We start from the raw sequence: 25,626 nt of genomic DNA on the forward strand, positions 1-25,626 counted from the left end.
AAGTATCCCCATTAGAAAGTTTCTGAAATGACTCTGACCTTGGCTCGGTGGGATTTTTAAGTTTCCTTCGCATTGTAGACCTTTCTGTGTCTGTTGTGGAGGTTCTTGACATATCTGTGGGACAAGTTGGGGTCAGTATATGAAGCAGGCAGGCAGTGAGGAAGACAAGAAAACACATGCAACTGTTGTGTCCTACAGGATTTAGGAAGCAAATTAGCCTTGGCTAATGATTCTAATCTATACAGAATTAAGGTCTCACCATTCCAATGGGAATTAACTTTTGACACTTTTTGCATTATCTATTTGAAAAGGAGTTAATAGATCAACTCAGTTTATCCTAGTATGTCCTCCAAATCTTAAGTCATGCAATTTCCGTAGTTCAAGTTTGTCTTCTCAAAATAACTGCTATCACAATGTCATAGGAAGATAGTTAAAAATTGAGTTTCTTGAGGGGTGCCTAGGTGGGTCAGTTGGTTAAGCGTCCAATTCTTGATCATGTCATGATCAGGTCATGGTGTCATGGTTTGTCAGACTGAGCTTCTAGTTGGGTTCTGCACAGAGAACACAGAGCCTGCTTGGGATTCTCTCTCACCCTCTCTCTGCCCCTCCCCTGTTTGCACATACACACACTCTCTCTCTCTTAATAAATAAACATTTAAAAAAATTGACAATCTTGAAATCTAGCTTAGACTCATGGAATCAGATTTTCTTCTGGTGGATCTAAATCATTGGAGCATTGACGAGCTCTTCCGTGGCTTTACTGCCAGTTCACAGCCACTGTTCTTACTTATGACAGTATCCGTTGTCAAGTTCAGGGATGTTATCCTGCAAGCTCTCATCATCCCTAACAATAGGCCATTCTTTCCCACTGTGACCTGTGTATTTCAGTTACTTCATCTGTAGAAGGGGATAATAGTTCTCACTTCACATAATTCTTGCAGAATTAAGTAGGTAAATATATATAAAGTTATTTAGGATGGTTCTCAACAGAGAATAAGTGTTATGTGTGCTGATTCTAAGCCTCATAATTATCATCATCATCGGATTTGTTTACGGGAACCCTGAGTATATGTGCCAGAGGCAACAGATCACAAATCAGAACCTCTTACCAGGCTCTTGTAAGGAGGAGTAGAAGGTATACAAATAGCAGTGTTTGGGAAAAACACTATTAATTAAGCATGCGAAGTATAAACATTGTGAGTTAAATCAGGAGGCTTTTGGCTGCAAGAAACAGAATAGCTTAAACAGCGAGGGACTTATTATCTCACATAACAAGAAGGCTGGGAGTAAAGCATTGGATCTGGTCATTCAGGGGCCTGGGTTCTTTCAGCATCCCTTTGTCCTGTTCTCATATGTTATTAGCCTTGCCACTAAGGTTGGAGAGTGACTAGTGACATGTCTGACATAGCATGAAGTTCAGTGGGAAAAAGGGCCATTCCTTCTTGGTATAGGTAGTGATGAATGCCCAGAAGCCTTCAGCATACTGCCCCTCATCTTTCATGAGTGAGGAGTGGGTGACATGCACCTCTTTAAACCAATCGCTGGCAAAGGAAATAAAATCACCAACTAGTCAAGATCTGTTCTTGGCTTCCCGGGGCCTGGGGGTGAGTAGGAGGAGGGTGAATATGTGAACAGTGAGTATACACACATTCATTCCAACCTTGTACATTTTTTACTTCCTGCACAGTTGCTTCAACATTAGACCCTTACTGTGCTTGTCTTACTGAGGCAAGGAGTTGAATAAACACATTTTAGAAAGCTTTCCAATCATGAGAGTAGGTTTTGAAAAAATAAATACTTTGGTTAATTTTCAGCTAATCAATAATAGAGCATGGCAGTATCTGAGTGTTCTCATGAAAATTGAGATTTTAAAGGAACCATGTGTTTGATAGAGTGTTCTAAATATCTCTGGGGTGTGTGTGTGTGTGTGTGTGTGTGTATGTCCACACATGCACAGATGTGCTTCATGCCTCCTTATTACATTATGTTACACACAATTAGGGAAGTCTGTTTCTTATATTTCTTAACTGATAATTGATAACGGGATGGGCAGACTGAAAATGTTGACTGATCCCCTGCAAAAACCCCTTCCTTGATTGCCATGTTTTGGTAGATGTCCTGTATTACTCTCTTTCAGGGCACCTACTAATTTTCTTCCTATCATTTATTGAAGATCTAAGTTATGTTAATAGATACTTACTTCTTTATTATCTATTGCTCCCAGCTGAGCATAATAAGCTCCACAAGGACAGAGACCCTTTTCTGTCTGTGCGTCATTATGTTCACAGCCCATATCAAGCATACTGACTTTCACACCCAGCAATCCCAGGGAATACTGTGACTGTTGTGGAAAGACTGTGATCATTCCATGGGCATTCTCAAATCTCATCCTGACTTATGAGAGGGTCAGGGATTTAATGAGATTTAATGGGATCTAATAGGATTTCTTTTCCTCAAGGCTGCTGGATTAGGAAATTAGGTTATGACCTGACTTTACAAGAACTTTGAAATGAGCTTTTAAATGAGCTGAAAGGGAAAGGAAACTACAAAGTGGGTGAATCTGAGACTGTGGAGTTGAAAGTGAAATGCTACATGACAAAGTTAAAAAGTAAGAACAGTTTAACCCAAAGAGCTGAAATCTAGTCAGACCTTCCTAAGGAATCAACCGCACAAGCTTTGGATGGGTTTGAATAGAAATGGTTGGTGTTCTCCGTTGTGGTGAATTATGTTAGAACCTGCAAAGAGGCCTCCTTTTCCTACTAGTGTGTCTAATCTCCAGTTTCTAGCTAAAACACCTCAAAGGAATTAATTTTTTAAAAAGAAATTAATAAAAACAGTCTTTTTCAAAAAAAAGTTTCTCCTTCGGGGCGCCTGGGTGGCTTAGTCGGTTAAGCGTCCAACTTTCGCTTGGGTCATGATCTCGCGATTCGTGGGTTCGAGCCCCGCGTCGGGCTCTGTGCTGACTGCCAGCTCAGAGCCTGGAGGCTGTTTCAGAGTCTGTGACTCCCTCTCTCTCTGACCCTCCCCTGTTCATGCTGTCTCTCTCTCTCTCTCTCCTAGAAATAAATAAAACATTAAAAAAAAAAAGTTTCTCCTTCACTTTTCAACATTTAAGTATCAGTGATACTGGCCTTATGCTCTCAGGAGAATAATCCTCCTGGAAAATGTTAGTATTTCAGAGACATGCAGAAATGAATACCATGGTTGAGATGGGCCTATGTTTTATATGAAGATAGCAATCTGGAAGATTTTTTTGCTCAGAACTTTGAGAAGCCACCTTTGTATTTGATATGAAAAAGGGATGCAGTATTGGCTGAGTGTAAGCAAACACAATCCCTTAGCTTCTGATGGGAAAAATAAGTAAGAATTGGATATTAGCCTCATGGAAGATATTAACCACTTGGGTTTCATCATAGGTGCCTCAATGATAGTGTTGGAAACAGAAGAAAAGTTTGGAAGGATAGTGGCTGGGTCCAGAGAGAAGATTTTTATTGTCTTAAGTTATCCTCTGAGTTAAACTCACAGTTAACGTCTCTGAACTGATGCTTTCCATGGGTCCTATGGAAGAAAATCGTCTTAAACTAAAGATTATTCTCACAGTGAACTTTGAGGGATCCTGTGTGTCTATGAGATATGAAGAAATTAGTGGCCATATGCCTAGAGGGCTATTGGGTGGTACTTAACAGATAGTGCCTCATTGATTTGAGGAGTCAAAATTCATGATTGTAGGCACAGTCTTTAGAAAAGCCTCAGTTTCTCTGAACCTAAATTTCTTGATCCATAAACCAAGTTAATTAAACTGTCCCTAACTCTCTAATTTATATGATATAGTAGAAAAGGAAAAGGTGGATATGCAAGATTGGGAGTTCCATCTTGCAGTTAACTCATTGGGTGACCTTGGAGGAGTCATTTAGCCTTGCTGAGTCTTAGTTTCCCATTCCATAGAAGGAATAATTCTGATCTTTGAGGACTCTCCTAGGTTAGAATTTCAGTGAGCATGGAATTAGAGGAGAAGAGGTCAGTAGCACCCTGCTGCCTCTTGATTTTTCTGTAGGAAGCAAAGGGAAAAAGCTGGCCCTGCAAGTATGTTAGCATGGATTCTTTCATCTGACCCAGTGACTTGGGGTCCTGAGAAGATGCACACACATGTCCTGTTTGGCCCAGGCAGTAGGCTCATTTATAAAGAGTGGCCTCAGGAAAACCAGCTGTCAAAACAGCAGTGATTTGCCTGAGAGGCCTATGGGTAAGAACTTTCAGTGAAGAAGAAGTACAGGCGCTTTCCTCAAATAATGAATGGCTATTCCATTAACTCTACTATTGATTATTTCCTCTGAGCTACCCAATCCTGAGAACAAAGGTTGGAAAAATCTTTAAATGAGTAATGACAACCATGCAACAATAGTAATTCCCTTTTGTTTTGAACTTGAAACACATCATTTGTATGATGTGTGTAGTTCATTTTTTCACTTATTCATCCATTTATTTGTTCACTCATTGAACAAAATTGAGTCCTTACTATGTGCAGGCCAATCTCTTTGCCTTCCCCAACAAAAAAGAAAGCTTCCTTATAACAGATTTTTAAAATTAGATTTACTTTCTCAATTGTAAATGAATAGAATACTTTGTGATATGTACAATTGGTGTTATCCTAGGATAAAGGAGACAGGATTTGTTACAGTTTAAGGCCATCTGGAATCCAAAATTGAGGTACTAGCTACTATCCACATGATTCTTAGCCAGGATAAAATTATTTCTTCACCCATTTATTTGACAAGTAATTGTGAAGTCTACTGAGAATGCAAAGATGAATAAACTGTAATCTGACCCTCCTGAAGTCTGCGTTCAAGTGGAAGGGAGAGACCCCTGTAGACATATTCTCATTCTATGAACTGCAAGCGGTTGTCAAACTCAGAACCCAAGGTATGAGTGCAGAAGTGGTTGAATGGGCCAGATTATGAAGAGTTATACACAGGGCATTTGGCCTTTGGTCTGTAGGCAGTTACAGGGATTGTGAGAGGAGTTTAAAGTGGGTGAGTGTATGTGTTAAGGGTATGGAAGGAATTGATATGATCAGATTTGTATTCTGATAAGATCACCTCGACTTTAGTATGTAGGATGGATGAAACATAGTCTTCCTTGTAGGAAGATATTTTAGTTTCCTAGAGGTGCCATAACAAAATACCACAGACAGGGTGCCTTAAACAACAGAATTTATTTTCTTTCAGTTCTGGAGGCTAGAAGTTCAAGATTAAGGTGCCAGTAGGTTTGAACCCTCCTTGGCTTGAGATGGCCATCTCTTGCTGTGGCCTTAAATGTGTGTGCACATTCCTGGTCTGTATTGTTTTCTTCTTACAAGCATACTAGTTGGATCAGATTAGGGTCCATCCTTATGGCCTCATTTTAACTTATTCACCTCTTTAAAGGACCTACCTTCAAATGCATTCACATACTTGAGGTACTGAGAATGAGGAATCCACATATGGATTTTGAGGGGATACAACTCAGCACATTTGGCCACTTCTGCTTTTTTTTTTTTTTTCTTTTTTTTCATTTTATTGTCTTGCCAGGAACAGTGTTCAGCAAATGACTGTGCTCTCCAGTTGTGCCAAGATTACCTGGATTCCTTAACATATTTAATTGTATTATTTAAGGAAAGCTGTAAAGAACACCATATGCTTTAAGCACACTGTTTATGAGAAAACATGAATTTAGGAAGACCAGTTCAAATTTGCCTTGAACTGTATATTTAAGAGGTTGGGAGCTAGATCTCTGGAAACTGGAAAACTATGATGTTTTACTTCATTTGGGTTGCTATAACAAAATACCACATAAGGTGGCTTATACACAACAGAAATAAGTTTCTCACAGTCTGGAAGGCGAAAAGTCCAAGACAAGGCACCAGTACAGTCAAATTCTGGTGAGAACCCTTTACCTGGTCAAGAGATGGTGCCCTCTCTCTGTGTCTTCACATGGTGGAAGGGGCTAGAGATTTCTGGAGGGCATCATTTATAAGGGTGCATGGGGGCCCCTCCCTCATGTCCTAATCACCTCCCAAAGGCCCCATCTTTAAATACTATCCCACTGGGGATTAGGATTTCAACATACAAATTTGGGGGGATATAAACATTGAGACTGTAACACATGGGAAAGGAATAAACATGTGAAAGTGAAATAGACCGCCAACTCCACTTCCTGGAACCTTGGACCCTAAGGCCATAATAGACTTTAAACAAATGCTTTCTTCGTATGGAATTATACTACTCTGTACTACTTTATTACAGAAGGGAGGCTCGTGGTATTAGGCCAAAATGCTGTTCCCAAGGAAAGAGATCAAAGATTTTTGGAACTGGTGTTCATTGAAACCAAAGTTTACCACTTGGAGACTTCATAATTTCATAGCCCCCAGGAAGTCTTTGTAGCTCTTGATGGTCTGGAATTCTTATTAATAGAAAATTTTACCAATTAAAGAGTCCAGGGAGAAGCAAAAGTGGAAGAGGAAATGAATGTAGTCTCCATTATCTCCACCTCATTGCTGTCGCTGTTGTTCAAAATAAGCTTCCCTGAGAGGTTTGCTTTAAAATTTTATCCTTAAAATGCTTCATTAAAATTGTGAATTATAAAATGGGAAATGTCAATTTTTGGATCCTAAATTTTGCTTTGTGCAGTGCCCTGTCCAGAGTATAAATTATTAAAATTGACATAGGATGTGTGTGCAAGGTAATATCCGTTTTCTTGGGTTCCACTCTAAATTTCAAGATATTCTGAAGAATGGATTAGATTATACAGTGAGTAGGGACTCTGAAAAGAAAATAGAATTGTGTATTGATGCCTTCAGAAATATTATTTGATGGCAATAAAATATTCTCTGAAATTCCCTTCAGAGGGGAGAAAATGGAGTTTGTTTGCAGTAATTGCATTTTCTAGCATTTGCTCTCATACTTTCCAATATAAGCCAATTGGAACCTGTGATTTGGTTTTGCTTATTGGCAAAAGCACCATGTAAATTGATCTGTGATGCATTTAAAGAAGATGCTTTTGAAAGTTTGGAAATTGAGATAGCTTTTTCTTATTAGATTTTGAGAGTATTAGGGTTCATTTCTATATTTTAGTCTAATGTAATATTAGCCAAATATGTTCTTTTTCAATTTAGTTTTAATCAAGTTCTAGAAGACCATTTTCATCCAGCCCCAGTGGCGCTGTTAAGGCAGAGATTTTATTTCCACTGTCAACCCTCTGCTCTGGCTTCCATGGACCAGCCCTTTGGAATCACTACACACTGAAATCCTGCATTCATCTGCCCAAACGCTATTTCAGCAGGCAAAACTAACAGTATTTATTATAAAATGATTTTTTATTACTATGTGAAGGGTTAATGTGGAGAAAGGATCTAAAATTCTCTAAAAGTATTCTTTCTTTTAAAGAATATGGTCTTTATGCCTGTGTTATTTTTCTTTAATTTGATTTTCACCATATTTAATGGCTGAAAATATAAACACAGGATTTTTATTTGTTCTTCTAATTATTCAGTAGAATAATTGCCACTTGTTTTATAATTAATGCTGAAAAAAAAAGAGTACCTTTTTCTCAGTTGCTTTTTAAAGGCTTTATGGGGGAACAAAACAATATATTTGTCAGCTCATCATAGGTTTTTATCAGTTAACACTACTAGTCTATTAAAGATATTTATTGAATACTGTTTTACAGTGGTAAGAAGTAGAAGATGGGCCCTGTAATCTGAATGAGGTTACAATGCACAACGGAAGACAGAGTAAAAATGATGATAATAAATAATAATCTTTATGTGTCCAGTTCAGATTAGGTCCTTTACTGATCTCACTCAGTCTGCATTTTCCACTCTGTAATGTAGGTTGTACAATTATCCTCATTTTTTCCAATGTGTAATATGAAGGTTAAAAAGCATCTTTTGAGTTTGAGTTTCACCAGATGATAAGTGACAGAACCAGAAATTGGTGACTGGTACCGGATCTGTCTGACTCCACAACCCATGACCTTTCCATCATGCAGTTATTTCCCTACATTCCTTACATCGTGCAGTTATTTCCCTACATTCCAATACGTTTGAATGATAAAAACATGCATACGGCTGGTTTAGATGAGCCTTGACAGTGTCTTTACCAGTTCTTTTTGTGACTGTCCACTGGAACCCTGATTTGGATCCAGTCTTCTGAAGCTTGAAGATATTGGAAATATTCTGAACTGTTCAGATGGAATTTGTTGTATGGGGTATAAATCTTCTCAGCAAGCCAACCCTCCATTTATAAGGGAGAGATTAGACAAAATACTGTGAAGAAACTACCTGTGGCCCAGCCAGATAGTAACACTCAAGTATAATTGAAATTGCATTTCAGTGGACTGGTTACCATCACTTCTTCATATGTAGAATGTGACATATTGGTCCAGGTGGCAACTTAGTGATACTCAGTTGGGAAACAACGTGGATATTGTCATTTGTTTTTACTTCCTGTGGCTGTCTTTTAAAATGTATGAGTGTGAATGCATGTATGTGACTGTGTGTGTGTTTAAATCACAAAAAGTTGTGTTGGATTAAGGTTATGGTTGAGACTTGAAATACATGCAAACCAAGGGCCTGCTGAACAACAATGAAATCTCTAAGCCGTTCTTATGTCTTTAGTAATTGTGGGTGCTAACAGCCTGCTCCCTCGTGGTTTATACTTCCCAGTTATGTTACCTGCCATTGGTGCCAATATTGGTGACTACTCAGGTCCAGAAGGGGTCTGCTTTTCTGGGTGGGGGATGGGTTTTTGTCTCCTTTGTGTGAAATAAGGCTTACAGCATCTTCCAGGGCTTTGGGACTCTTTTCATGGAGGAGGCGGAAGAAGAGGAGGGAGCGTTTCAGCTGTGGCTTCTTACAGTAGCTCCGATTCCCGCAGTGAACCACTGGGCTTTCACTCAGCAATCCTCACATTCTCCTGGGTTTCTGGCTCAGCCCTGACATTATTGTAATATAGTTTTCTGTGTTTAATATTTCTTAGACTTGGTTTCCCATTGCAAGCATGGAAGAAACCCTAATGCATGAGTTTCAGAGGAGAAGGTAGCAGTCTGAACCTGCTGTGTGGCTCCATCAGCAAGTGTGAGTATTAACGTTAGAGCTGTCAGGACTTGTGAAAATTAATGGAGCCTGACGGGGGACAGACTGAGGTCAGAGAAGGAGCTTTGCCCTGATTGAATGTTTCTTGTGGCTTCTCAGCCGAGGCAAGTGAGTGCAAACTGTGAGCCGAGAGGGATTGCTGGAGGTCCATTCATTCATTTATCAAGTATACAGTGGGCACCAACTCAAGGCAAGCAATTTTCTAGATGCTTGGAGAACAGCAGGGGAAGGTGGGCTCTGCCCACTTATAACTGATGGAGGCCTCTCCCTGCCTCCAGGCTCAACTCAGTCCTTCCCAGCTACCAGCCCGCAGTAATCCAAGGAAGGAATGTAGCTGACACATCTCCTTAGTCCATCCCTCATCCTGGAGCCTCTGAATTCTCCCATCCTTGTAGCCACTGGAATTTTTTTCCCTTTCATCTTCCTGTAAAATTTTCTGCTTGAATAGTTTGCAAGCTCAAGTTACTCTTAGTCCTTAGTGGAATGGAGAGACTTCAGGAGTTTGAACATTTTACCTTTCTGCTGGAGTCATGATATTAAAAATACAATAATATTTTAAACAGAAAAAAAAATGCTGCCTTTTATCTACCTTGGGGGTATAACAAGTTCCTTTTATAACACTGGCATTAGGGAATAGTGTCTTAAAACAGGCCCCTGACACTGTCCCATGCAGGCTGAAGGTTTCAGAAATGTGACTGAATCGTAATATATCTCTTCTATTTAGAAACAGCCCCATGATAATAGGTCTGACTATATATCTGTTTTATTCTTTTTTAATTTCAGTAAGTTAGTTTTTTTCCTATCGCACTGGCAAGGGAAAGTCGGCTTAAGGCTATGTCTTGTGAGTTTTATTTTCCTGGGTATCTAGAAGCTTTAGCTCGTTCTCCTCCTGTCTTGTCATCTCTGTGTTTTCTTCTTGCTGCATAGTAAACTTTATTTCATGTGAGCCTTATGCCACACACATTTTTGGTTTCTTCATATCTTTTCAAAGTCTTATCATTTATGGGTGTGGAGGGGAGTGGGCATAGAGATTGGAGATCTTGAAATTTGTCAAACATATTTTTTACATAACTAGGTTTTCTTTTACCCACAAAACTTTGCAAGCCATGCATGTTTGCTTTGGGATCCTCTCCTTCACAGAGAACTGCTGCTGTATTCTGGTTTTTGTTCTCCTCAGTTTTAGCAGAAATAGGTAGCAGTCAGTCTTGCTCATCAAATCCCTGATTTTAAAAAAAATGGGGCATAGGGAAGGCAGCTTTGGGCATAAGCTACAACCTAATGGCCATTTTGGTTACCCCTGTTTTCTATTCATAAGGAGTGAAGAATGTGGGGCAGGAGGCCATCTTCCAGCAGGTGGCAAATTCCCAAGGGAAGTGACTATTCTGGAATTGACTTTGGATCTGATTTGACCAGAACTTAAGTTTTCTAGAGGAATACATTTTACTGTGATTTGTGGCAGAAAAATAGGTCACAGTTGTATGATACTTAATTTTGAGGGACATTAACTTTTATTGGTGTGGGGGTGGGGAAGCTAGCAAGGAATCTTGTTTAGCCAGAGCAGTGCTCCTATATGTTTATTTTTAAATGGTGATACACATGTGTGCTGGTCGTTACCACCCTCCATATTTCTACCTAGTCCAAGTTACATTTCTGTTTTACCTCTCCAGTCCCTGTAGGTGTTTGGGTTTATTATCTTGGACTTCTATTCTGTCAAAGTCTTATCTTCATTCTCAGAATAGAGCCAACATGTTTTTAAATTCTGGGACTCTGCATAAAGTTGGGCAGAGGAGCTTTTTCCCATCTCCTTCCCAAGGCCATGACCTTCCCCTTCCTTGGGTAGGCTCCCAAATTCTTCTGGGACCTGGTGGGTAAGAAATTACACCCACAGCTGCAGTAGCATTTGGGGAATGCCTTAATTGAGCCAGGATGGGTGTTGTTGCAGTGCAAAGCTGAAACTGCTTCATGACCCCAGGAGGAGAAATCCATGACACAGCCAGTTCTATTTCATGACACAAACAGAAAGGGCCACACCTGCCTAGAGCTAGGGAAAAAGATTGCCATAGGTGGAGGAATGGTAGGAGGAGGACTCACGTAAGGGGTAGGTCTTGACCCAAACTTCATAAGACTTAAAAATGTGGGATCACCTGGAAGAAAGCTAGCAGGGGAGGCAGAAGCGCCTTTCTTGTACCACTGGTGCCTCCATCTTGGCCTGTGGTTTTTCTTAGTGAGCAGGAGCACCTCTCTGGCACTCCGTTTCTTCATCAGTAAAACGGAATTGGATGAATCAGTAGTTTTCTCTTTAATATTTTTAAGCCAGGGATAGTCCTTCACACAAAATCTTTCCCCAAGCTGTAAAGCGAGGGCAAGCATGGCTGCTTTGGTGAGCGCAGGGGCAGGTCTCTCCCCTCTGCCCTGGTCTCTCTCCGTTGTCCTGCTGCAGCTGCGGGGAGGCTCACAGAAACACAGCTCTCAGATCACCGGGTCAGGCTGTCTCTGAAGATCCTGCTGGGTTCGTGTGTTGAGATTCATGGGAGCCGCTTTAAGTCACACATTAGATGTCCAGAGTTTGGTAAGGAAGGGAGGCTGACCTTGGCACGGTTCACTGTGTGTCTGCTTTAAAGTTGTGGATTTATCAGACATGTGCATAGCTGAAGATCCTAAAGTTTTCTACTCATTCTGTTCCCCTCTTAATACTCCCAGAAGATACTCCTGTCTGATTCTATGAAGATTTTAGGGCTATTCCAGATGAACTGTCACTCTTGAGAGATGTTCCCGATCATGGGTTGTACTGTTCACTTGTGAATGCGAGGCTGGTCCTGGCATAGTTTTGGGGAGCCAGTAACTATTAGAAGTGACGGGTCTGTGTCTGTATGACACAGAAGGAGGAGAAAAGCAATGTGTTCAAGGGGCACATTTTGCTGGGTGAGCATCATCTTGACAGAAACAGCTGGGTTTGCCCTATGTGCAGGTTGAAGACCTCATAGGTCCACTCGCCATCCCCTCTACATCCAGATGCCTTCATGACTCTAACAATACTTTTGTTAACTTGAAGGACACCTTAGACCTTGCCAGCTTCTGCCTTTGGAAAATCAAAGTTCTCTTTTCCATCTCAGATGCTTTTCCTTGGCTGTAGTGACGTTGTGCCCTGGTGACAAGGGAGTGATCCAGTTTGGGAATAAACTAATATTTTCTTGGATGGCAACCAAGAAGGATAACCATCGTAATAATTACTGTATCACAGCTAATATCTGTTGAGTCATGACGTGTTAGAAACTGTGCCAGTTCTTTACATGCAGCATCTTGTTTAATGTGTACCAAACCTGGGAGTGATATTATCATTTCACCCCACTTAGATGTGAGGAAAGTCCAGTTTAAAAGTGGTTTGTTGGAGATTTTTTGGCTAGACTGAATTTGAGGTCAGAGAATAGGACATTTCAGGAGGCTTAAACTGGGTAAATTCTGGGTAACCATGTGTCCCTGGAGAACAGTGTGATAGTGGATTAAACCTTGTCATATCCCAAGACGACAAGCTCAGTTCCTGTAATTCTCCAAAGGAAGCTCCTGGCAAATCATACAGGAGTTCATTCATTCTTCCACTTGTTCAGCAAATACTGTGTGCTGCTATTTGGAAGGTATTGAACTGGCTACTTTGGGTCAAATAAGGAGCCCCAAGCCATGACCCTTGCCATCAAGGATGTCACAGTTGAGGGACAGACAAATCACATGCAAAAAAAAAAAAAAAACTAAAAAAATGGGGTAAGAAAAATAATTAACATGCACTGATTGTTTGTTTCATACCATGCATATGCTTTAGAAAGTTTATCTCATTTTATCTTGAGCACAGGGTATGAGGTGGGCACAGTTATTATCCTCATTTTGCTAGCACACTTGAGAAAACATAAGGATCCGTCCAAGGTCATGCAGTCAATGTGTGGTGAAGCCTTCAGCAGAGTCCATGCTCTTAACCTCATGCTGCTTCTATCATTTAAACTGTAATAGTTGATAAACTGGTTAGACCAGAGAATAGAAATATGAGACATACAGTAAAGAAATATTAAATAATATCCACAGAAGCAATGATGAAGAGGGAGAGTGTGAGGAGTCAACTGAAAATGAGATGGGAGACAAAGGGAGCTGAGGAAGAAGAGAAAGGAGAGAAGAGATATCAAAGGAGGAGAACCAAGGAGTACAGCATCCATTATCAAAGGAATAGAGACTTTGACGGACAAGAATGTCACTGCAGTGTGGTGTGATCCATGGAGATGAGAGTGAGAAAATGTCGTGGCTTTGGCTATTAGTAAGTTTTTATTGACATTCTCAGGAAGCTTTGGGAAGAGAATAGAACAGAAGCCAAATTGCATTGGGTAAATTCTGAGTAACCATACATGTCTAAATTGCTGGTTTTAATAACAGAGAGGACCATCAGGCAACACAAACATGGTAAGTGGGCCAGGTGTGAGAATTCATAGGGAGTGGGAAGGCCCGTGGCCAACTGGAGGTCTGTATTTCCTGATCTTTTGATTTTCCAAAAGTAGCTAGAAAATCAGAATTTTTGGCATGATATACCTTAACTTCTAAATGTTAGTTCAGGGGTGCCTGGGTGGCTCAGTTTGTTGAGGGCCCTGACTCTTGATTTTGGTTCATGTCATGATCTCACGGTTTGTTGGATCAAGCCCTACATTGGGCTCTGCACTGATGGTGCAGAGCCTGTCTGTGATTCATTCACTCCCTCTCTCTCTGCCCCTCCCCTGTTCGTGCATGCTCACATTCTCTCTCTCTCTCTCTAGGTAAATAAACATTTTTTAAAAAAAATAAATGTTCAATTAGAAAAACACCTGCAAAAAACAACACTGAGGGCCCAGTGTAATACATCTGTGGGCTGTATTTGGCCTACTATCTGCAAGGTTCTGGAATCCTCTTTCCAAAAGTTTAGATGTGAGATGAAGAAGAATCTCAAAGAAGAAGCATGGTTTAGGATTGTATGTGTGTGTCAAGGTCTACTTATTTTTGTTTTCTTGAGTTTGATAAACAAAAACTCCCTGAGGAGGGAGAATAAAAGAAAGAGAGAGAGAGAGCCAAAATATCAAAGATAGATGTCTGGAAAATTTAAGTCTCAGGGAAACTGAGAAGAATGAGATTAAGAGGCCAGTTATTAGAAACATGATGAGATGGGCTTATTTCCCACATTTCATTCATTTACTACTTACTGTAGACATCACTGTACCATATCTGTGAATCACTTGTATTGTGATTTGTTCAACAGTTTTCTTTAAATCCCCTCTTATTTTATATGTAAAAACAGAAAAATAAAAATAGAGATGAAAAGTAGAAATGAGAAATGAAGCCGTGTATCATTACTTATACTATTACTCATATTTTTCAAAAATGTTATTTTTAAAACCTACAGGACTACTTGACATTTTGTTAAAAGTTTATCCCCATTCCACTTAAAATAATCGTGTATATCAGTAGTAGAACATAAACTGTGTCTTGGGAAAGATGGAATGCTTAGAGTTCTTTAGGTCATTCAAAGCAAGAATTTCTCCATGTTAGAATAACTGTATATGGCCTTGGTTTTTTTTTTTTTTATTATTATTATTCAGGCAGGTCAACTTCAATGGCCTGATCTGAATAAAATGGATAAAGGCAGGCACCTCTTTGTCTGACAATTTTTCAATGATGCTATTTGAATACCAAGAAGTTTGGAGCTTGACTGCAGAACCTTCTGTATTAATCTAGCCTTGGGGAAAAAAAAAACCCTAAAATACCATCAAGTAACAGGAGATTTGTCAGCTTTCCTGATTACACTTTTCATATAAAACATAAAGGTCAGAAGATTATAGATGAAAGGTCAGTTCAGCAAATACATATATATATATTTATATATCGGCAATCTCATAACATAGGTAACAGGACGGAAGTTGGAAACTACTATTGAATTCTCAGAAAGAGATGAGTTTGTTGGCAGTGTGTAAATATCATCGCTGTTTCTGTGGCTGTTCATTCTGATAGCTACTTCTTTATGCTGAGTCTCCAAAATTTGATTTAAAAGATACTGAAGAAGACTGTCTTCCTGAGGAAGATTTACTTTGCAGCAGTTTTACTTTCTTTAAAATAAATGGTTCAAAGGGGGGGAAATAGACTTCTTTTGCCTTGTTTCTCAGACTCACACATGCCATTCCTGAACCAAAACTCTAAAATGGAAAAAGCAAGAAGCCAAGCCCTTGTGCAAGGGCAGTGGTGCATAGAGAAAGGTTTATAGTGAGTCCATCATCATGAAAGATTAAAGGGGAACTGGGCAGCTGTAGCGTGACTTGTACAAATAGAGTTGCTCAAAGATTCATGCAGGTACGACCTGCTTTGAAACCCATTACTGTCCAGGAAAATGTTTCAGCCCATTTGGGCTTTGGGAGCACAGATGATTCTGGGGGTGCAATAGCAGGCCAAAGGGGGTCACAGAGCCATGGTGTTAGAGTCGTGGGGCATCTCACAGATTTCCAGTGTGAGCTGTGTTGGGGATTTACGGCCTGCTATACATCTTTCAACTGTATTTTAAGTGCAGGGAATTGCGCAGAATATCATCATTCTGTCCAAGTAACTCGCAACATACGTCACAACCCCTTATTGCCTTATGCTAGTGCACATTATAAACCGGCAAAAATATACACTTGAGAGAGGCTTCCTGTTTTCTGTGAGGTCTTCAGCACAGCTTTGCATATAACCGAGGCCAAAGGCATGTCACACAGCACTGTGCGCTAGTAGTCAAGCATATCCATTGAAGCTTGGCCACGATGTTTGTGGTTTCAGCTTTCTGTGGTGTTATTTTCTGACTACTTTCATCTCTGTTAAGCTTCCCCATTAAACTATGTGCTATAGATGCAGTTTCACTATGGATAGAAACCTAAATATCGAAAGCTTAAGAAAATAGCATTACAAAGCATATTCTGGTCATCTTAAAAATCGTCTCAATATTAGCAAATATGTTTGCAGTGCACTGCTGAGATTGCAGACTTCACAGTGTAGTCTCTGCAGTTTGCATTGCTGAAGTCCCAAGTACCTATGGCAAAACTTGTCCCCGCCCCCAAAATATAATTTTCTTCACCACTAAGCTTCATTAATTAAATCATTGACTCTAGCTTGCTGGTAAGGACCAGTTCTTACAACAAGTGTATCCAATTTCCTGCTAGTGGTAACTTTCATTCTTCCTGGAATAGCAGGAAACATTAATTTTGCATTGGACCCAGGAGTCTCAGGAAGCTGGAATTATAGGCACCATTGCCCCACCCTTTTCTCCCCTAAAATAAAATGAAATAAAATAAAATGAACAGCAGCTCCTCAGTGAGGCTTGAGGGATGGGTAATGACAAAGAAGAGAAAAGGGCATTAATTTCAGGATGGGGACAGCTGCCCGGCACTATCTCCCTTCGGAGTTTGGTTCTTATAGCATCACGGTGAGTTATTAATATGTATGATCTATACTTTATTCAAACATTATAAATCTATGCAGAAGTCTGGTGTTTGGGTTTTCCTTTATAGCTTTCATTCTTCTTCCCAGAATTATCTCATTTTGATCGGGAAACTTTTGCATAAAAAGCACACACCGAGAACTCACATTTCCATACCATAAATATTAAAAGGGGGTTAAGCTTTACAGTTTCTTCTCCCATCCCAATGGGAGGAAAGTTAGCCTTCTAATCAGGAGGGCCATTATTAATGTTCTTTTTATTCACAAGCCAAAAGGTAAACTTTAACTGACAATATGAAATTGTACTATGTAGTTCCTTTCATTTATGTAAATTGTGGAATGCTTGGCTATGCCTTGTCATTTGTATGATATACTCTCAATATGCTTTTGAAGGATGTCCTACAAATCAAGCAGTTATCTGAGTTGTTAAGAACAGTTGGTTGGCTTATTTTTTGAGGAACAAACCAAGTCCAGACCTTTTTTAAGGATTGTGATGAAAGTGCTTTTTGCTGGATAATTATGAAGTACGGATTTATCACAGTATACATTCATCACAGTGAATCTGTAACAGAGAAGAGGGAAATGGAACAAGAAAGCTGAATGTCTTCTTAGTAGCTTTTAAGCTTCTTAGCAGCTTCCTGTCTCTTGTTTATTGTCATTTTTTGCCAACATAAAGGCGTAGTCATAAATTTTGGTTCCCATGGAAATATAAAGGAATGCGTGAGCTATTTCATTTGGGTGTACTGTCTGCTAATCACCCAGTCTCGGCTGTTGTACTTCGTGATGGGAAATGAACGTGCTAATTGGTACTCTTTTTTCTTATTTCAGGAAACCTGCCATATGAATATAAAATAGTGATTGCTGGGAATCATGAACTGACATTTGATAAAGAATTCATGGCAGACCTTGTTAAACAGGACTACTACCGTTTCCCCTCTGTGTCCAAATTGAAACCAGAGGACTTTGACAACGTTCAGTCCCTCCTGACAAACAGTATTTACTTACAAGACTCGGAGGTAACAGTGAAGGGATTCAGGATATACGGGGCACCTTGGTAAGTGCTCATTTGAACAATCTTCCCCTTCGTTTTTTTTTTAGTTCAGTATTAAGAAATCCTGGTGCAGACTTCAGCACTTTAAATGAAAAGGATAAGGGTAGAAAGAAACCGTATTGCTGTATTTCAGACACAACACATATTCTGGAACTGCTGGAAAGAGTATCACTTGTTGTTTTCATTGTGGTGCAGATTTCTTTAGGCAAGATTGGTGGAAATGGAGCTTTGGTAGTTGTGTATATGTTTATGTGACGGAGGCTGCGTGTGTGTCTGGGACACAGAAGGATTTGGGGGAAGGTCACCATGTTACCTTTCATGCAGATGCATCTACTCTGAACATGCCATCAGCCTTAGGTGACTTATTTCCCTCTCATTTTACACTGGACACATTCATAAAATATCTTGCTTAGATTAGGGCTTCTCAAATCTTGCTACATATAAGAACCACCTGATCAACTCGGAAGAAATACGGATTTTGAAGCTATACCCTCAGAGCAACTCTGATTCTCATTCCTGAGGTAGAGCCCAGCAATTTGTATTTTTAAAGCTCCCCAGATGAGACTGATGCGCAGACAGTTTGGAAGTTACAGGTTGAGAGCTCAGCACTAGAATTCTCAGCATTGAGCTCTAGAAAACTTAAAACAGGTGCTTATTCTTTGGGGCCAGACAGGAAGCATTTTGATCTTGTTTCTATCATTTGTCAGTTGTGTGGTTTTGAAGAAGTTAATTCACAGAGAATGAGCCTCCGTTTCTGTATCTCAAGACAGTGGAAATAGTACCTACTTTAGAAGGTTATGAGAATTAAATTAGGTGGTATTTTTAATGGATATGGAATAATGCCTAGTTGTTTGCTCAGGATAATGATTATCATTTTCTGGCCTTGGTTCTGCCACTAAGTATTTATGTGAACTTGAGCAAGTCACTTAGCCTCCAAACCAGTTTCTTAATCTTTAAAATGGGAGTGTTAGGCTAGAAGATTAATATCAAGGGGTCTTGGATTTTTATTTATTTATATATCTACTTTTTTGAGAGTTCCATATGTATATGAGCAGAAGACCTAACCTTTACCCACCCAACCTGGAGAAGTATCCCAGCCCTGCCCTAGTATTTGTGGCTAAGACAAATAGGAAGAGGACAAATAGTGTGATTTCAAACTGGTCATCTCACTTGACAGTTTGGTTCGTTCTCTGTAGAATAGAAAGCTGAGATGTTTTCTCAACAGCTGATCATTTTTTTCCCTAGCTTTACTAGCTGGAATCCAGAAGGATTGTTGAGTGGACACAGGAACTGTATTTAATTTTAAAATCCACCTGGCAATGATTGTGAACTCTTACTTGAGTCCTTGCTATACGCCAGGCATTGTTCTAAGTTTTTTTTGTCTTTTATATTCTTCAAAATGCCTTTAAGAAATGGAGACTGTCGTGATTCTCATTTGGCAGGTGAAAAAAACTCAGGCACAGAAAGGTTAAGAAACTGCTCAGGGATCACACAAATAGTGAGTGGTAGCATCCTAATTTTGAGTCTGACCGCAGGGTGTGTTGTATGACTGAGGCTTTGGTGATAGTGGTGTGGTCACTGGTGGTTGTAATCTGCAGTGGTTATATCCAGCTGTATTAGTGTACGTTAGTTAATGTTTTTTATGTATGAGAAGGTGGTAAGGGCAGGAAATCAAATAGTAGAAATTAGTCCTATCAAACGGTAATCTGAAAACTGGTCTCAGGGTAACACAGGACGTCAGTATTAGCACTTCTGAGCAAAGGGCAGGAGAGGGAGCTTTTTCAGCCTCACAGCTCATGTCTTAATGACTATGCTGTAGTTGAGGAATGACGTTTGATTGGCAGAGAAGCTCTACATAGAGTTAAGGCCAGTTTTTTAACACCTTAAGATAATTTTTGAGAAATTTTCGAAGGCACAGAACATGGATGGCCATCCCTGAACAAGCCAGACTTTCAGAGATCTCTGGATTGATAGTTCCTTGAAATGATGATAGCAAACAAACTTCCTCCATTATCTGAGCAGATGCAGATCTGTTGAGGATAGGGTTAAGCTAAACCAGTTGACGGTTATGATGAATGAGGGAGTGATTTTGGATCCATAGGCAGATCTTGCAGCATCTCAAGAAAAAGCAAAACAAAATAAAACAAACAAAAACATAGTAACTCAAATCTGTGATATGATGGGGCATAATTCTTTTTTGATGGTGGTACAAACTTCAGACGTTTATATCTGAGCTGAATTTATATCATTTAAAAATTGTTTATTTTAATATTGGAGACAGTGGTTAATTTCAATATTGGAGAGGGAGAAAATAGTCAAGATGAGCCCTCTGAAATGCTATCCTGGAGTTGTCTTTATACATAATTTGTTGGGATTTCCAGAAAGTTTAAACTATTACCTGCTTAGCACTTCCTTGCAATGAGGGAGATTTGTGTCACCCATAGGAATTGCTGCTACTTTGTCTTTTGACTAAGAATACAGAGGTTGATGAAAAGCAAATTTCATTTTCAATACGTGTTTTGGAGGTGTCTGCAGTTTGGATCCCACTGTGAAGATATTTTGTTAAGATTGATTATTTCCAGGAATGCTGATAATCTGAACACTGATTTAGGGATCCCTGCATTGGCTTCTCTGTGCCGAGAGCACAGATTTTCCTGGTTCTACAATTTATTCAGCCCTGTAAACTTGGGTGAATTTCTGAACATCTCCCTGCCCCTGTTTTCTCATCTTTGGGAGATCACAACGTAATTTCTTCCATGTGGTTGCTATGAGGACCAATGAGTTAATGCATCCACAGTACCCAAAGATTTCCTGGCATAGAGTAAACATTTAATAAATGTGAACTAGTACTCAGATAGGGGAGCTGGTCTTTCAAGTTTACTTTATACCTTTGTCCATCATCATACGAAGATTGTTGCAGCGGGAGTCAGATGCCTTGAGGTCAGCCTCTGCTGATTGAGTGGCACTAAGCAAATCACCGAACTTCTGTTTTGGTAAAACAGGGCCAGCAAGGTCTGCCCTATTTTCTCTCATACAGCACTCCCTTAAATGGTCACCAAAGGTAGAATTTTCAGAGTATCCATATTTTCAGGAATGCTTCATATTTTAACATCTTGTACACTTTTTAAACTCTTTCACTATTAAGAGTTTGACTAGAGGGGTACCTGGATGGCTTGGTTGATTAAGTGTCCAACTTTGGTTCAGGTCATGATCTCACGGTTGATGAGTTGAAGCTTTACATGGGGTTCTCTGCTGTGAGCACAGAGCCTGCTTTGGGTCCTCTCTCTCCCTCTCTGTGGTCCTCTCTATCTATCTCTCTCTCTCAAAAATAATGAATAAATATTAAAAATAAAGAATTTGACTAGAAGCAAAGTTTGGGGGGATTTATACCAGAGCTACCACTTTTCTCTCTTCAGACGTTAGGTTTTTCCATCCCTGAGATTCACCTGTGGGTCAGTGTCTGCTTAGTAACCCATTAGTTATTTCAACCCCAAAATAAAGTAAAGTGGTTTAAGTTTGATTTCCATGCTTTTCCAATGAATTTTGATATTACTAGTGCTCTCAGTTTAAAAACAATCAAAATAAGATCCTTGATTCTAAGGATTTCCATCCTGTATCAGGTTTCTCAAAGATGATTGCCATCCAACCAGGAAGATAGCTACAACTCACATACTTAAAAAAATGTGGATTGTGACTCATGCTCAGTACAGAAAAAAAATATCAGTCCACATTCATTACAGTGTTTTAACTTGTAGCACAATTGAAGGCTTCCTAAAGAGGGAGAATTAAAGCGATGTCTTTAAATTTACAGTTTAGCAGGAATTTGTATATGGAGACTAATTTACAACACTTTAAAGGATAGATGTGTGTGTGCAATTGGAGTGCACTGTGGATACTTCTTAGATCCCCAAGGGAAGGGATCTGGATGTGGTTAGATGGGTTTGGAAAATTCAGTGGCCTCCCTATACTGAAGAAGCTGTAAGTGGGCTGCCTTGTCCTGGAAGAAAGGTGATCCCTTGGAAGGAAGGCAAGAGCTGACTGGTTCCACACAGTACCCTTGCCTCATGAGACCTTGTAGTAGGTTCTGTGGTTTCTGTGTATATTCCTTCATTATCTCATTCTTCTAAGAATCTTAAAGAAAGGAATCAGCCATGATGTATTACCATCTTCAGGAGTAACAGTTAACTCATAGCTTTTCTTTTTTTTTTTTTTTAATTTTTTAACACTTATTTATTTTTGAGGCAGAGAGAGACAGAGCACGAGCTGGGGAGGGGCAGAGAGAGAGGGAGACACAAATCTTTCAGCTCCAGACTCTGAGCTGTCAGCACCGAGCCCGATGTGGAGCTCGAACCCATGGACTGCGAGATCATGACCTGAGCCGAAGTCAGATGCTTAACCGACTGAGCCACCCAGGTGCCCCTAACTCATTGCTTTTCTTAATGTCTCCTGTAATGCTTTTCTCTCACTCTTTGGAGGAGAAGAAGGTCTTGTGTTGCCAGACAAGTCTGCCTAGGACTTTAGTCCTATGATGGGAATGCTTGTGGATTTCTTATATCCATTGCGTTGATTCTCTGCCACCATGATGGTTCCTGATTTCCTCTTCGTGATCACTCTCAGTTCTGTCTTTTCCAAAGGCTGAGTATGGTTTGAAAGAGGAGACAATCTGTGGTCCGGCCAAGATAGAGGGGAGGTGGAATTTTGAAATAATTTTGAAATCATTTCTGTATTTTTGGTTATTAGACCTAGAGCCAGCATCTTAGCACAAGTCGGTTTCAGAAAGGGACCGACCCCTATCTTTCCTTTTTATTTTGGGGGGAGGGAGGAGTTGATTTCAATTGCTCTTTTGGTACTGTGCAGAAAAAAATCCAGGTACTAATTGATCCAGAGCCAAGCTGCCAAAAGTAAAAAGCCCATATTGCTCCGACCCGAGGAGAGCCGTTGTATTGTTTGGTGGTGGCTTCACCTTGTTCCTCTCTTGAACAGAAATGCAGGGCTGGTCTCCCGTGGCTTTTAATGAATATGAGCCGGACTTCCCAATGTCCAGGAATTTGATCTCTATGCTGACCAAGGGGTCAGGAACAAAGAACACACTTTTTCATGTTAGAGTAGACTCAGGTGTAATTTGTCAGATTTAGTAACTGTGGTGGCAGTGCCTTAACTTCTTCAGCAAGAAAATTAGATGGGGCCTAGACAGTGTAATTCTAAAATGGCTACAGTAACAAGAGGAAGCCCATTGAATTGCATCTGCAAAGAAAGCCTGAACAGGGATGTTCCCCCCCTTTCCCTCATTTCGGATCACAAACATGTTGAGTTCATTCATTCATTCATTTAGATGTAATTTTCTCAGCATTTTAAAAAGTGGGAGTTAAGTGTTGATTCCACTCTCTGCAGCATTTATAATTGTTTTTGCACAGAAATAGCTACAAGGTTGCTCACGTTTCCTTGTTCTGATCAGTGCAATAGTACTTTATGTTTACCCTGTCAGAAAAGCTTCAGATGTTTTTATTTCCAATTATAAGTTTTGTAATGCATCATGTATTTTGCTGACAGTCTTTAAGTTCTTGAAATAGCGAACAAATTAACAGCAGATACTGAGTGAGAGGATTAGGAAACCAATTGGCAACTCATATGATAGAATTCAGATATGGGGATGGGTGGAATGGGCTCATTTATTTTATTTTCACAGTCATACTTTGTAATTAACTTGGGCCAAAAACAGGAGGAAGAAATGAAAGAAACCTCTCCACATTCAGCAAGAAAGTCCTTTCACTTTAAAGGGCTGTACCAACAATCTTGGTTCCTACCATCATCTCAGGGATTCCAGCTTTGATTCAGGAGAGTTGAGAAAGGTATTGGCACGGAAAAAGGCCTGTGTGTGTGTTAAACAAATATGCACTCTGCTTTTACATGACTCTGTTTAAAGGCCCAGGCTAACATTTCATTTTTCTTGGCACGGAGCCCACAGACTCTCCCATATGAAACCGATGGGTGTTCTGCCCTGCTCTAGAGTTACAGGCTCTGTTTACATTTTTGCCTGTTCCAGAATGCAGCTGACTGCTCTTAAAGCCGCGCGGGATCAGATTCACTTCTGGTTTAACAACTGCCGTGTTTATTTGAAAAAGGAGAAAGCAAAACCAATCACTTTGCTTTCTACCTCTCATTCATAGCCCGTATCAGTAAATACCATTTCTAAAGCTGGGTTGTGTAGAGCTTCTGATGTTAGATCCACTCATACATTTGCCCCTGCTCCATCTAAACCCTTGAAGCCGGCCATGGTGCCTTCATCTGATGTATTAGTGGTGATTGTGTAGAAGAATGTGGAAGGGTAGATGGAACTGTTCCTGTGCATTCAGTTACACTTAATATCAGCTATTGGCAGAAATTAAATTTTTTGCCTGTACATCCTGAAAGATAATCTCAATTAGCAGACAAGAGTAATAAATAAACTTACATTGGAATGTGTATTTCACTCGGAGAACTGCCACATGTGTTATCTTATTTGGGCTTCATAACAATCCTAAATAATTAAAATTTAAGGTAAAAAATAATTTTAAACAATTGAAATAGGCAGAATAGTATTAATAATAGTAATTAATAATAGCCAGCATTTACAAGTGCCCATATGTCAGGTGCTGCTCAGTATTGCCTCTTTTTGACTGAGGAGACCAAGATAGAGTTTTTGACAGAAAAGGTGACTTGCTCAAAGGGGCTGAGGCTGAAGAGGATTGGGATCCAGCCTTCCTGTGCTGAGCTGTTGACACTAAACCAGAATATCCTAGTAACCAGATGTCCTGCTCCTTGACCTGAGGCAATTCAGGAAGGGGCCACTTGGAAAACTTAGCTATTTCTTTCTCTCTTTTTTTAAATGTTTATTTTACTTTTGAGAGAGAGGGACAGAGTGCAAGCAGGGGAGAAGCACAGAGAGAAGGAGACACAGAATCCAAAGCAGCTTCCAGGCTCCGATCTCTCAGCACAGAGGCCGACGTGGGGCTTGAACCCACGAACCGTGAGATTGTGACCTGAGCTGAAATCGGACCCTTAACTGACTGAGCCACCCAGCTGCCACTACCTATTTCTATTTAGTTGCAAAAAGGGCGCACAGAAATCCAGGCCAGTACTCTTCAGGAGCTCTCAGGATTCTGGGTTAGGTGCTCATAGGGGGAAAATAGGGATGTTGAGAGAACAAAGGAATGATCAGGTATTTTTTTTCCACAATGTGCTCCAGAGCCTAGAGTTTTCTATGAAAAATCTATGTCTCGGTGTGCCATAAGACATGGATCACCACCTCCTTGTCCGTTTGCTCCATAGAGACAACTTATGGTTCCTTTGCATACACATCAGGAGGGGCATGTATTGGGTGTCTGTCGTGTTTTCCATCTGAGGCACCAAGTCCCAGCTGAGAAAGACGGCAGGTCCTGGACATATGCACCAAGAAGGAAGTACTGGCAGGTGCCCCTGCTGATGTCAGGCCTGGCATGGGTCCACACACCATGCTCCAGAGAAGACCTGGCCCTTAACACTGAGACCCAGCCGGTTGGCCACTGGGTGTTCTTTCATTTTCTCATGTTATACTAACAGGCTCCTTTTTAACCCATAGTTGCTGCTGGTGGGTGGAAGGGGATTATACAGTGGCTCTAAATTCTCTGATGGCAGGGACCCTGTCAGCTTTATTCTCTGCATACCCTAGGCGAGCCCAGTGCCTGGCACATGGTGGATGGTCTGCCTGTATCAGCTGAATGAATGAATGAATGAGGGCGGTAGTGGTGGTAGAGCTGTGTCTGTGGCGGATGGACTGAAGGTCTATACAGATGAGTCATGAGTTGCACAGGCAAGGATATTTCCAATATGAGATCAAGCATAACCATGAATTTAGGAGGACTTAGAGATGGTAGAGCAAAACAGAGCCAAATGAAGCACTGAACTATGTTTGTGAGCTTTGTGAACATACTAGATCCATCCTGAACACTTATAAATACAGAGA

The 25,626-nt window shown here is 40.3% G+C and overlaps 1 protein-coding gene across 4 annotated transcripts in view; it reads left to right on the forward strand.

Annotated features, from left to right (window-relative positions):
• The window catches only part of MPPED2 (metallophosphoesterase domain containing 2), a 172,430-nt gene that overhangs the window by 67,642 nt on the left and 79,162 nt on the right, over positions 1 to 25,626 (forward strand). For all 4 annotated transcript variants that reach the window (XM_077772880.1, XM_077772879.1, XM_077772877.1 and 1 more), the window contains one exon: positions 17,423 to 17,648. In XM_077772880.1, the coding sequence (XP_077629006.1) occupies positions 17,423 to 17,648 (226 nt within the window). The remainder of the gene's footprint in view (positions 1 to 17,422; positions 17,649 to 25,626) is intronic.

Source organism: Crocuta crocuta, unplaced genomic scaffold (genome assembly GCF_008692635.1).
Source record: "Crocuta crocuta isolate KB4526 unplaced genomic scaffold, BGI_CrCroc_1.0 scaffold382, whole genome shotgun sequence".
Classification (NCBI taxonomy): domain Eukaryota; kingdom Metazoa; phylum Chordata; class Mammalia; order Carnivora; family Hyaenidae; genus Crocuta; species Crocuta crocuta.